General features: G+C 42.3%; 1 protein-coding gene across 1 annotated transcript in view; it reads left to right on the forward strand.

Annotated features, from left to right (window-relative positions):
- The window catches only part of AFF4 (ALF transcription elongation factor 4), a 52,507-nt gene that overhangs the window by 26,137 nt on the left and 13,030 nt on the right, over nucleotides 1-13,340 (forward strand). The window contains exons 6-13 of the mRNA XM_082490021.1: nucleotides 3,495-3,531; nucleotides 4,986-5,034; nucleotides 6,363-6,383; nucleotides 6,941-6,995; nucleotides 8,024-8,061; nucleotides 8,423-8,585; nucleotides 9,127-10,044; nucleotides 12,288-12,376. Coding sequence (XP_082346147.1) covers nucleotides 3,495-3,531; nucleotides 4,986-5,034; nucleotides 6,363-6,383; nucleotides 6,941-6,995; nucleotides 8,024-8,061; nucleotides 8,423-8,585; nucleotides 9,127-10,044; nucleotides 12,288-12,376 — 1,370 coding nt within the window. The remainder of the gene's footprint in view (nucleotides 1-3,494; nucleotides 3,532-4,985; nucleotides 5,035-6,362; nucleotides 6,384-6,940; nucleotides 6,996-8,023; nucleotides 8,062-8,422; nucleotides 8,586-9,126; nucleotides 10,045-12,287; nucleotides 12,377-13,340) is intronic.

Below are 13,340 nucleotides of genomic sequence, written 5' to 3' on the forward strand. Positions count from 1 at the left end.
TACTGGGAAGCTGCTGTAAGGTCTCCCGGAGTCTTCTCTTCTCCAGGCTGAACACCCCCGACTCTCTCAGCTCATACTTGATGGTGGGGTTGCTAGAACCGCTTGTTTGTGTGTTTCTCTGGTATTTGACTCAGCCTGGGAAGAAAGAAGGTGTGCAGGGATACATGTGTCTTTGTGACGCAGAGAGAAGCTACAAAAGATTGCACAGTCTTCTTGATGTTAGAACAAAAAGGTAGGTTGTGTTTTTTTGAACCTATTGACCTGGATTGTGTTTCTTCACCCGGTTTGCAAAAAATTCCATTTATGGCTGCTCTGAGTCTTTTGACTTTTCGCCAGCTTTTTTATTTTGTGGCTGCGCATCTTAGCCGTGGAACTTTGTCAACTTCTCTCTCTGCATCCAAAGCCTATAATTTCCTCTGCCTTCTCCCCTCTGTCATTCTTGGCAGCGGGATCTTCTCAGAATTCCAACGAGTTAGCGAGCCATAGGCCTGCGCAGCCTGGGCCCAGAGCAGAACGCAGAAAACAAAACAAAACAGTGGTTTACTTTAATCGAGCAGTACTGTTTGAGGAAAGCTTGTTGTCTTTAATACTGCGCTCGATCTATTTAGAAGTAATATGCTGCAGTGTTTCACAGCATTCCTCTTGTGTGCAGAAGATTGGTATGTTTTGCCTGCGCACGTAAAATTAAGCTCCCTTCGGTGGACCAGTCAGTTCTATTGGTAAGACTGTTGGGATAAAGTGATTTTCCCTATGTGCGGATAGTGAGTAGCTCGAAGGGACCCAGGCTCCTGACCGGGGCCCTCTCTGCGTTTACTATAAATATATCTAATAATTATCAGGAAGTCTTTGAATCAGAAGATAAAACTTCATGAAAATAGGTCAGGGAAAGTTTTGTGGATGCTATGAAAAAAAAAAAAAAGTAGATTCCTGAGCCTTGATACAAATGTTATCCAGTGACCTAACACTCCCTAACTTTATCCTATGTAACTTTTGAAGCCATGGGCTCGCAGTCAAAAACTCCAAAAGTACTGGCATGTTTGGAAAAGATATTAAACCCCCCAGCTGTTTCTCAGAGGGTGGAAGTTTTTCCACGTCAAAGCGCGGTTGGCAGTTTCTGTACCCGCGTACCTGTGGGGTGGTCTGGAGGCGGGCTCTGTCCCAGGCTCCCAGGCAGCTGCCCTGGGCGGGAGCCCCCCAGGAGGCAGCCCCAGCTCCCTCCCTCTGCTCTAATACAGAAACTTTCTCCCGAGAAATAAAAAGGAGATCTGACCCGAGATTTCAAACATTAAATGGAAGCGTGTCCCATCCACCGCAGCCGGGACTACAGCCGAACCGGGAACCTACAGCCGAGGAGTCGGTACCGGCTGCCGTTGGAGCCCGCTGGCCAGGGGTTTTCTCGCCGCAGTTCTTGTGTCTGAGTGCAACCTGCGATTTTGTTTCCCGCTTGAGCGTCTTCACTATCTAACCTCAGCAGTCTATTATACTTGGGTTAAAAGGGTTTCCTTCCTCTAAGTTGTTTTTAATGTCTTCTTTCTGAAGTAGACCTTTAGAAGATACTGCTCTAAATAACTTCGGAGTTGAAAGTATAGCTTTTTTTTTTTTTAATCTCCGAGTTTCTTAAAGAAATACGTATTCAGACATAATAGGTGGCAAGAGAGTTGGAAAAAGTTGTGCATTTGAACATAAGACCTCGTTAAAGTGCCCTTAACTGAAAGACTGCACTATGCCTTAGAAATAGGAAGTTGAAGTGAGCGACGAGGCAGGTGCTTTCTGCGGAATTTGCGATACGCGTGTCGGTAAGAAGGGGTGCCGGTTCCTCATCTTGCGCTCGCCCCAGCGCAGTTGCTCTGTAGATGCGGTGTCTGATTACTGTGTGGTCTTCACTTCTTTTTTTCACTTGTCTGAGCTGACAGTGGACAAAGGCAATCGGGGAATCACACTTGCGCTCCTCGTACCTACGTGAAAGATAAAAATCAGTTTTGCCTTTGAAGGAAGTGTGGCTGTTGCTTTCTGCTGAAGTCACAAGGCTTCTCTCCAACTTCATCTTCGCTTTGTGCTTTAAACATAAGTTAATTTTGTTTTCATTGTCCCTTCCTTTCTTGCAATTAGTAAATATTAGAGGTATTTGAAACACCTTACAAGGAAAGTTTCATATCAAGAGTTCCCTATCAACAAAATGCTGTTCAGTGCGTCATTGCGAGTGCTTTCGCTTTTGAAATAAAAAGTTAAGGGAAATCAGAAATAGCCAAGTATGCTTTGCTCTGTAAAGCTTCTGTGTGTTTAAAAAGTTAAATTTTGTGAACTGTGTATATAACTGCTGCGCATCACTGCCATGGCTGTTTGGGAAGACTGGTTCACAGGTATGCAAAAAACCCTGGAGTTTGTTGTTGAGTTGTAGTTCTGGTTTGCCATTGCCAGAGCATCCAAGTAAAATGTTTGTATATAACTTTATGAATCAAGTCAAATATTTTCAATTTTTATTTGTAGGGCCAGCATTTGCCCTCATTTTAAAACGAGGTCAGGAAGGTCCTGTTTTAAAATGGCAGTCTAGCCTGGAAGTAGGTTTTCAGTAACTCTGTAGCCTCTGCATATTTGTTCGTTAGAACAAAAATTTATAACTACTATGTCTTGGGTGTCAGAATTGGGTTTTCTGGAACGGCCCTGCTGAAGATCATGCAAGCGCTAAAATTTGCAAGGCTTCATCTTTCTGCATTTATAGATAACAGATTTGTCATATCTCAAAAGAAGTTGCATGTTGTTTATTGGCTTTTGGACAAATGGATTGTGTGATTCCATGAGATCTGGCCTTGGGGGGAGGAAGGACGTGTTGCCAGCTGGGTCTGCCTGCCTTTCCCAGGGCTGGTGGGCGCCGTGCCGAGAAGGGGCTTTGGGCAGCGTGTGCAGAGCCCTTCGGATTTTGAGTTTCGATGTCTCCGCTACAAAGGAGCCCAATGGACAATTTTTTTTCTTGATAGGTTGTTACTGTACTCATTGCTCGTCCACCGTGATGCTGTGTGTGTCTGGAAAAGAGAAAAGAATTTGAAGGAAAATACATAAAACTAGCAGCTGAGCTTTTCCGTGTCGAAGGAAGATAACGAAAAAACATACTGAACGCTTCCTCTCCGTGCTAAACATACATGCGGATGGGATCTATGGAAGTTACATGGGGATTTTGGAGCGTGCGCTATGGCGTAGTACAGCTGGACATGGCCCTTCTGAGAGGGGAGCGGGTGGGAGAGGAGAGCTGAGCTGAGCTGAGGAAGAGGAGCGTGAAGCACTCCTTCCCCGTGCTGGCTCTGCCCGCGGGGCTGGGGAGCGGAGCTGGCGCCCAGACACACAATCGCTCTTTCTGGGTTGTTGTTAGGTTTTTTTCCCCTTTTTTAGAGGTTCGGTGCCATCCTTTAATTGGAAAGAGTATCTTGCTTACAGCATGGGGTTTGATACATTAAAATTCCCAGTGAAAAAAACACTTGTGATTTTTTTTATTCCCTTAGGAGTCTCAACAGTCCAGTTTTGGCACTGGAGAACAGAGTAAGTATATTAAACTTCCTGTAATGTGTTTAATGTTTTTGTTGTGATTCAGTGTTTTTGGTATGTCATACTTCTTTAGAGAATGAGATTTTCCAGACTGGTCATAGGATGGAGTCTAAGATTTTCTGCACCTTCGCAAGTTTTAACCTATGAAACAATTGCTTGATTTTCTTCCACATTTTTTTGTTGAGATCTAGAAAGTTATGACTGAGTTGCAAGGTTGTTACTGTCTTCTACAAAAAAAAAAAATATGTGTTTTTCAATTTGTCATGTTTCTAATTTTTTAAAAAACGCTTCCTTGGTTGATCTAATTGAAAATAGCTGAGAAACAAAACAGCCTTTAAAAAATGCAAATCCCTGCTGGGGAACATATTAGAAACCAAATCTGTGCTTATGTTTATATTTCAGTAGAAAAAGCACATTCCAATTTCACTGTTCGTTTTCACTTTGTCATTTTAAAATCAAGAGAGAGAGAACTGGTCAAGACCTTACATAGTAACGTGCTTAACAATATCCTTGAATTTCTTGTCCCACAGTGCGTTTTCAGATTTTAGACAAAAGCAGCTTTTATTTTTCCTTAATTGTATTGTTGTTTTGAATATTGAATTTGAAAATTGAATTAAATTTGTGCTGTTACCTTCCAAAAGTCTTTCCACTCCCTCTCGAAGTGATTAAACAGATTAAATAGTAAAAGAAGAATGGTTTATTCTTAGGTATTCGCAAGCAGCTTAATCTAAACACCTGATACAGTGGGGAATTAAGGAAACAAATTAAAGCTTAATTCTATAATGCTAAACCGTAGACTTACGTTATAGGAACAACTGATCTTTAGGTGTGTAAACAGAGAGGCAAGGTTAGTCGAAACACAAAACCAGTTTCGAACTCCCGGTTGAATTTTCTGGGAAACTTTTAACAGCCTCAGTTCTTGTTTCTGTTGAACTACGCAATTTGCTGCCAGAATTAAAGAAAAGGCAAGGAAAACGCCCCCAAAGGTGAAAAGCAGATTGTGTCACTATGTATTCCTATTGTAAGAATCGGTTTCTGAGTTTGATTTCTGGATCTAAAGGTTGCTCAGTCTCTCTAAAGCTACGTAGGGATGCTGAAACGAGTCAGAGCCTGGCGTGCTGATTTGTATCCCGTCTCCTGCACGTGGATGGCAATAGATTAGTCTTGATAGAAGCAAACCAGTTTTTCACACCATTAATAACAAATTAAGCCCGTATTGGTTTGGACAGCAATGATTTAAATAATTTGTTAGATTTTCTTGATTAAATTATTTGCTGTATTTAGTATTTTGCCTCTGCATCCACTCACCCCTTCCGTCCGTGGGAGACTGTACCTGGTGTTCGCTAGTTACTACTTTCTCGTATCGAAGACTGTGTACTTCTGGCAGCTTGGGAATGACTTATTTTGCTGGCGGAGTTTTCAAAAGTGCATTTTTTTTCTTCTTCTAGAACGATACAATCCTTCATCAAAAACATCCAATGGTCATCAATCCAAATCGTAAGTGGCTGTTGAGAAAACGTTTCTCAAACAACAGTTGAATTTTAAGAGACTTGGAAAATAGCTGTTTCTTTTGCTAGAAGGTGTCAGTTCTTGCCCAGACTCTTCCGTATACTTCTCCTTGACTGGCAGAAAAAGGGGATAATTTTTAAGTAGACCAAATACGGCCCATGGGAGTGAATACCAAATGCATGGTGCCGCCTTTCCGTTCCCCTGTTTTCTTGTCGGTTGTCAGACTAGGTGTGAAGGGTTTGGACCTCGGTACTACCTTGTGAACCAGAAAGGTCCCAGCATGCGAGAATGGGCAGGATGGGACGGGACTGACCAACCATGTGCGTTGCAGAGCAGTCAGCTGGGAGCAGCGTGTAGGGGATGTACAAATAGACGGGATGGGAGGAGATGGCAAGCTGTGCTTGGGATCGAGTGAAGTTTATTCTACTCGGTGTCTCGGCTGACTGGCAAACATTCCTAGTAGTTATGCGCACAGACCCAACGTTTTACTTTGTCAATCGTGTAACTGGAAGAAACGCTAAAAAGCAACTGGAATATTGTAGATGGCTATAGCCCACCTTTCACATACCTGAAAATAAATTATGTGCTGTTAAAAGATTGTTTCCAAACAAATATATCCACGAAAGCAAATGTTTACCAGCTGGTTGTATGTTTAATGAATGAAAATGGTCGTAGATTCTGAAAACTTGGTATTCTAAGTTAAGATTTGTTGTGATGCAATCACAAAATGCAGTTTAGATCTTCTGCTTGTCTGTGCACGCGTTACAGTATGAGCAAGATTAAAAAGACACAACCTATGGGAGGGGACTAGCACAAAAATAAAATCCCCTCAGTTATTTTAGGCTTACAGTCAGTTTCCCAAAAACGTGTGATTTAAGAAGGTGCTCTATGCAGCCAGTTCAACAAGTGGTGGGAATAGGAGTCCACCCTTGGGCTTTGCTTTTGTGATAGCAGTATAGACAGCTAGGAAGGAACTGGGCTATTTCCAAAGCTGGGGAATGTGAGAACATCTAGGAACAAGAGGTAGCATTGGACATGTGCTGAACTGGGATGCATAAGAAGAAAGTTGAGAAGATGGTTACTGTGACAATACATTTACAATAGTTTTAAATAATTTTTTTTAAAAAGTGATTGTGATCTGGTCAGAAAAACGTAAAAAAGGAGATAGATGCGCCTTTTGGAAAAGGCTAGCAATGAAAAAACGTTTCAGGAACTAGATCCTAGAGGCTGTTTCTTTTCAGATCATCAGTAGAACAGCTATAGTGTGATGGTCACAAGTATTAGACTTTTAATTCTTTCTCGTTTTCTTTCTCCAGATGTGAATCGAACCAGACAGAGTAAGATGTTTTATTTTTGTAATCAAAGGTGTTTTTCAATAAGCACAAAGGCCCTGTTCCCTGCTTGATGTTTTCAGTGTGTTCGCATATTTTCAGTATTGTGAAATAGTGTGTGTATGTCTGACTACCATAAATAATTATGGCCTTGAATAATAATAAAATAATTACTGCTTAGAACAGTTGCACTGTTGCCACGAGACAGGAAAGAGCCACTAGGGTTAGCTTGCTTGACGCTATTTAAAACGGTATTCTTGGCCATTGTGTATAAGAAGCTGAATGTGCATGTTAGCTCCTCCCACGTTAGTAAAATGTGTCGAATTTCCTTTCTAAATTTAACAGAACGGACTAAGGAGTCGAGTACTAGAATGCTTATTCTTCTCTAAAGAATGACTTAACTCACCATTCCTAAACATGAACTGTTAGAATGGTATCTTGTGGATTTCACCCACGCAGCCTGCTTTGTAGTATAAACAATAGCGTGTTGAAATGTAGAAGAATGCTTTGAAAGTAATTAAAGTACGTGGAAAAACTTGTCTCACTTTCTCCCTTTTGCTTAGTATGTTGAAAGATGACTTAAAACTTAGCAGTAGTGAAGACAGCGATGGAGAGCAGGTATGTTCATTACATCGGTTTCAGAAGAACGTAACAGACGCGCGCACGGTTCGGTACTGCCGCACCGTTCAGTATTGCAACAGCAAACCGAGCAGCTCAAGAGAGATTTGTGATTAGGAAGCAAAAATCAAACGGCATGTTTCTAGACAAATTTCAGGTATTCCTAAATGTAAATTTGGGGAAGAGTCTCTTGTTGAAACAGTACGCTTTTATCTAGAAAATCTTGTTTCACTGGTTTCAAATGGGCTTTCTCTGAACGTGAAATGGCAATAGTGTACCTCAAACGGCGCGCCATTGCACGGGTGTTAATGATAGAACCCTTCGTGTTTTGCCACTCTGACTAAAGGGTACAGGGGATGAACATCTCTGCACATTAGTAGCTTGGGACTGCGTTTGGGATGATAAGGGAGACTGCACCTGGAACTGGGAGTATAACAGCACCTTTATTCTTATTGAAAAGTCTCTCTTTTCCTCTTCATCAATATTAACTTTGTGCAGCTTCTGCCAGTAACGGCATTTAGCACGTGAAATTCACAACGCCTGTAGGGTCTGTGGTACCCAGCAGTAATGCACTCTCCTCTTTTGTTTCTTTTCTTCCTGTTCCCAGTCCTAGTCCTTTATTTTCTCCATGTGGAAAGCCTTGAGAACAGTGTATTTAGCTGGGTATCTCCTAGTACTCCGGGATCTCGGGAATAGCATTGTAAAATACTGAATCATCTGATTCAAAAAGACAGAAACAGGGTAGGAGTGAGTGGTGGAAATGGGAACTCGTAGAACTGTAGTCAGAATACGTCGGGCTGAGATACTAGGTTTGTGGTGAAAACTTGGAGAAAACTCTGGTTTATTTTCCTTTCTGTGTAAGGAAAATGCGAACAAATTTAAACTGCTGCAAGTACTGAATTAAGATGCTATTTGGGCTAAATAATGTAAAAAAACGTAAAGGCTCTAAATCGATGCTTTGCAATTTAATTATATATACAGTCCTAAAGTAACTTCTAGAAGCTTCATGCTCTTTTCCTTAATTGCAGGACTGCGATAAGACGGTGCCAAGGAGCACACCTGGAAGGTAGGCATTCCTGGTGGATTGCGGCAGAGAAAGTGGAGTGGGGATATTCAGTCCAGTCAGCACTCCTGACTTGATCTCCTGTCTAAAATTCATGTTTGTCTTTTGCCTTGTGTTAAAGCAAAAGGTGATTAGAATTTAATCAGTCATGAAATAGCGTATATCCTGCAAATTACGCTAACCGCTTTGGGAAGGGGGGAGGCGGGGAGCAAAGGCTCCCGTTTCTTTCCAGGGTGAACTGTGTTCAGTTATGTTGAATTTTCTAGTAAATGTTAATTAAGATATTACATTTTATTCTTTCTAATGAAAGGATAGATTTGTCCTCGGGTAGTCTTTGCTTATTTTTCCTCGTTTTTGTTTACAGTAATTCTGAACCTTCGCAGCATAACAGTGAGGGAGCAGATAATTCAAGGGATGACTCGAGCAGCCATAGCGGATCTGAAAGCAGTTCAGGATCTGACTCTGAAAGTGAAAGCAGTTCCAGTGACAGCGAAGCTAATGAACCGTCACAGAGTGCATCCCCCGAGGTAGGATTTGATATGTTTGCGCTGTCTTCATTAGCTTGGCACTAATTCTGAGTCTAAAAAGCAGAAGAAAAAAAATTAAAAAAATATATAAAAAGAAAAAAGTTAGACTGACAAACGTGGGATCGCTTTCAAGATGGAATATTCTTTTGCTGAAGTACCTGTAATTGGATATGGTAACAATTCTTTATATAAGCACACATTTGATGTTTGACTTTGAGGTGATTTTAGCACCAGTTTTCTATTCGAGTGTAGAATTTAGATACAGTGGCAGTAGCTTAAAAAACTGTGGGCTTTTAGGCTGGAAAGCGCTGGCAGCAAGTATTGCCTGTTGATAGCAGCTGCTCCAGGTGAAGGGAAAATGAGAGCTGTTATTTGTCATCATCATTGTTATTCATCGACCTATATTTCATTCGTTATTTATCTCGGGCTTTTTCGTGTACCTCTTGCTTCAGCACGCAGCATAGTACAGCTGGCCCGTGGAAAAGATGGAAGGAATGTGAAATATTTTACCTAATGATGTTTTTTTTAAATTTGTTTTTAGCCTGAGCCACCACCGACAAACAAGTGGCAACTGGATAACTGGTTGAACAAAGTTAATTCGCATAAAGTGTCACCAGCTTCTTCCGTGGACAGCAATATCCCATCCTCCCAAGGCTACAAAAAAGAGGGACGGGATCAGGGGACAGGGAGTGGGTATGCTGATCAAAGCGGGTCCAAGGATTCGATTTCTTCTACACCAGGGCGAGAGTCCAAACCCACCCAAAAGAGCTCGGAGAGCAGTCGCGGCAGGCAGAAATCACCCGCCCAGAGTGACAGCTCAACACAGAGGAGGACTGTAGGTAAAAAGCAGCCCAAGAAAGCAGAAAAGACATCTGTTGAAGAGCCTAGAGGAGGTCTCAAAATAGAAAGCGAAACCCCAGTGGACATGGCCACAAATATACCTTCAAACAGGCATAAGGCAGCCACAAAAGGCTCCAGAAAACCCAATATCAAGAAAGAGCCCAAATCTTCCCCTCGGCCTACAACGGAGAAAAAGAAATATAAGGCTTCAAGCAAATCTGCCCAGAAATCCAGGGAATTCATAGAAACAGATACCTCATCCTCTGATTCAGATGAAAACGAGAGCCTGCCTCCTTCATCACAAACACCCAAATACTCTGAGAGCAATAGGACTCCTGTTAAATCTTCCATGGAGGAGGATGACAGCTTTTTTCGACAAAGAATGTTCTCTCCTATGGAAGAGAAAGAGCTTCTTTCACCACTCAGTGATCCTGATGAAAGGTACCCACTTATTGTGAAGATTGACCTGAGCCTCTTATCACGAATACCAGGGAAGCCTTACAAGGATGCTGACGCACCCAAAGCGGAAAAGAAGAACGTGCCAGAGAAGCACACGAGAGAATCCCAGAAGCAGCCGTCTGACAAAAGTTCTACAAAAGGCAAAAGGAAACATAAGCAGGTGATAATTTTGTAGACGGAGATTTGCCTGTTATCTCTGCCCCTTTGTGCATTGCTGCTGGTGTCAAGCGTGGAGCCCAGCAACCCAGATCATCCCTCAGTGTAGCGACCGAGCAATTTCGGGGGTGACTTTGGGGAGCTATGTTGTGTAGAACACTGGTCATCCCTGTGCTGTTACAGTAGAGACTACTGAGGTTTTCTTTTGGAGTGAGGAGGGGAAGGGAGAAGGTTGTGCCTGTAGGAGTGTTAGTGCTGGAGCTCACGGAGGCAGCGCAGCTTCCGTACCTCTGAGCACTGCGTCCTGCGCTCTCGGGCCTCTGCGCCATCTGGCACCAGCTCCTGTGGCACTTGCCCCCCTGCCAAAATACATAAATAAGGGCAGTTTTCAGCTGGATCAGCTCCTCGAACCAGTGAGTGATGCAATTGCATGTTGCCAGGACAAGGGACGGGACAGAAATGTGCCCGGGGCATGGCGGCAGCAGAACCATAATCTCAGGGGTGCTGCTTTACTGGGAGCAGAGGCATCTCTCCGTAATGATATTTAATCTTTTCCGAAAAAGCATTTCACCTTTTCAACTAGAAATCAAAAGCAGGAGTGCCTGGGGGCAGTAAAATGAACAGGCATCATTGGGGGAGCTGAAGAGCAGTAATACTCTCGGAGGGGGGGATGGTAAGAAGTAGTTGGTGGTGTAACTTTAAACTGCTTTTAGAAACCTCAGGACATAATCTGTATAAAGAGCAAACCTGTGACTGTAAGATGGACTCAGTGATCCGATGAGTTTTTATAATTTTCAGGGTTCCATGAAGTTAGGACTGTGAAGCCCTGGTTCGGGCATTCAAAAATTGCCATGCTACTCTGGATTTCATTCTGAAAATTGCATTTTGTCAGGGATTTGGCAGTGGCTGTAAGACTTTGTTGACATGTGGAATCAAAGGATTATATGATATCATCCAGAGAGTCATTTGACTCTCCAGAGGAGATAGATAATTTCAGTTAAACCAGTTTTCCTACTGAGCAACCTAAGTAAACTTGGTCACTGACTGAAATTAGTGTCATCCTGGAGCCTCGATATGTACCTGCAAACAGGGGTTCTCCTGTACTGTTCCTAAGATTCCTGTTTTGTCTGGATAAGGAAATTTAAGTGAGATGGCATGAGCTTTTTTTTTTTTTTTTAAATTTTAATAACTCTGACCAGTGCAGTGACTAATTAGTTTTTATAAGTGTTACTAAATAATTCTTAATGTTCGTGGGAGTGCGCTCGTGTGTTCCAGTGGCGCTGAATACGGACTTCTGTTTCTTTGACCACTTATGCCTTTCAGTCCACATTTGGAGTTACAGCATTACAGGGCTGTGCTCTTACATCTAGACCAGAAGGCTTGGTAAGACCAATTAAATTTAGTCTTTATCCCAGCAAATAGTCCGGTGGTTAATTGGTTGGAATCCTCAGATTACCCTGATGCTTACGGTACACGCCAGAGAAGATGCAAGCCTGTCTGAGAGAAGGAGAGAAAACCCACCCTTTCCCCCACCCCTCCAGTTTTTAGGTTTGGGAGTGCTCTGTACGTGACTGTCGCTGCTTGATTTCTACACGTTATTTGCTGCTGTGCTTCCTCGATCATAAGGCTCAGGGTTGTGGCATCAGTGTAACAACAATGAAACCTTTTGGGTTTGAATCTGGGCTGTGTTACCAGGCGACTGCTTCTGTGAGGCCCTATTTTCCATGTTATTCGCTGTATTGATACTTCCACTGCTTGCTGAAGACAGTGTAGACAGTGTAGACCCTTTGGCTTTGGGATGAAATTTATATAAAGATCTCTGAGCTTACTTTAATGGACTGCAGGACTCTTACCTTTTCCTGGCGTTCACACGACGCATCGGTTAGGCTGCACAATGGAAAATCTGTCTCCTGATCTCTTATTGAAGCCTTTGGCAGATTTTTCTGGTGTTTCACGGTGATAATATGTTTGTGCTAAAATGAACAACTTAGCGGCTACTGCTCTTACGCGGGTTGGGAATTTAGAAGCCGGACTTTGTTTTTCATTATGTTCCAATATCAGGGTCTGGTCAAATACTTGATACAGACTAGACGCTGTAGGGCACGTTTTTGTGGTCTGTGCATCTCTTATTCAGTACACTGCAAAACACCTGCTAAATTAAATCTCCTAATGTGAAACATTGCCACTCTCAGTGAAGCTGTAAATGTGGACGTTTGCCTGGATGTCTCTCTTGTTTGCTTTATTCAGAATGAGGATGAAAACAGAGCCAGTGAAAGCAAGAAAACGAAACTGGAAGAAAAAGCTCCATCGGGACACAAGACTTCTAGCAGTAGGGAGTGAGTATCTCGGCTGTGTTTTCCACGTTGAAGGCTCAGGGTGATCAAGGAGAAGATGGGTGTCCGTCTTCCCCCCTCTTCTCCTGCCCACCCCCAAAGTATTCCCTCGTTATTAATCAGTGGGTAAAATTTCATTGCTTCTTACCCTCTGGACAAACTTACTTCAGAGTTTCTACTAGTGGTTGGTGGAAATTAATTTCCATAACCAAAAACGTTGGCCAAGGACAGTTGTTCTACATAACAGAAATCAGGTACAACCCCTCCCGTGGAGGGTTGGTGTATTATGGAAGACGTGCTTCCCGGGTTTTCTCCAGCGCGCAGCAGAGATTTGTTTTGCTTTAGAAATCAGCTGTGCGTCTAGCTGTTTGATCTTGCAAAAGCTGTGTTTTTAAATTAACCCAATCCGGTTATTCTCTGTTTAGTAAGTTTGTAAACTGAAAATAAATTACTTAACTGACGTTGTGTGGGAAGCTGATGGCATTGAGATTTGTATCCATGGATTTCGCCTCATATTTGGTTGACAGATTAGCTAAAGAAAAGTGTGAGGGGCACAAAAGCAAAGTAATAGTGAATTAGCAAATCAGTAACATTGTTTAATATTCTTTTACTCGTATGCTATTTCTGTAGTTTTCCGTGCTTTTTGTAATCGCTGTTACGCTTTTATTTGATTTATTTCTTGGTCAGTGTCAATCCACAGGAAAGAGCAAGGTTTGTTCCACTGCCTTTTAAAACTCTGCTATTTCAGATCGAGCAACTGAAAATTGATATAACTGTGTCATGGAAAATATTTCTGTACAGTGAGTAATTGCCAAATTACAAATATGTGAGGAGCTGCAGCACATCGGATGCGAGAAATCTTGTTTGCCCATTCTGAATTAACCAGTTAGCTCTTTGTTAGGAAACAGCCGTAGACTGAACGGTTGCATTTCTAGCTTGATTATGCTTTTTTACCTATTATTTCTGA

The sequence above is a fragment of the Vanellus vanellus genome (genome assembly GCF_965231255.1).
Source record: "Vanellus vanellus genome assembly, chromosome: 13".
Lineage (NCBI taxonomy): Eukaryota > Metazoa > Chordata > Aves > Charadriiformes > Charadriidae > Vanellus > Vanellus vanellus.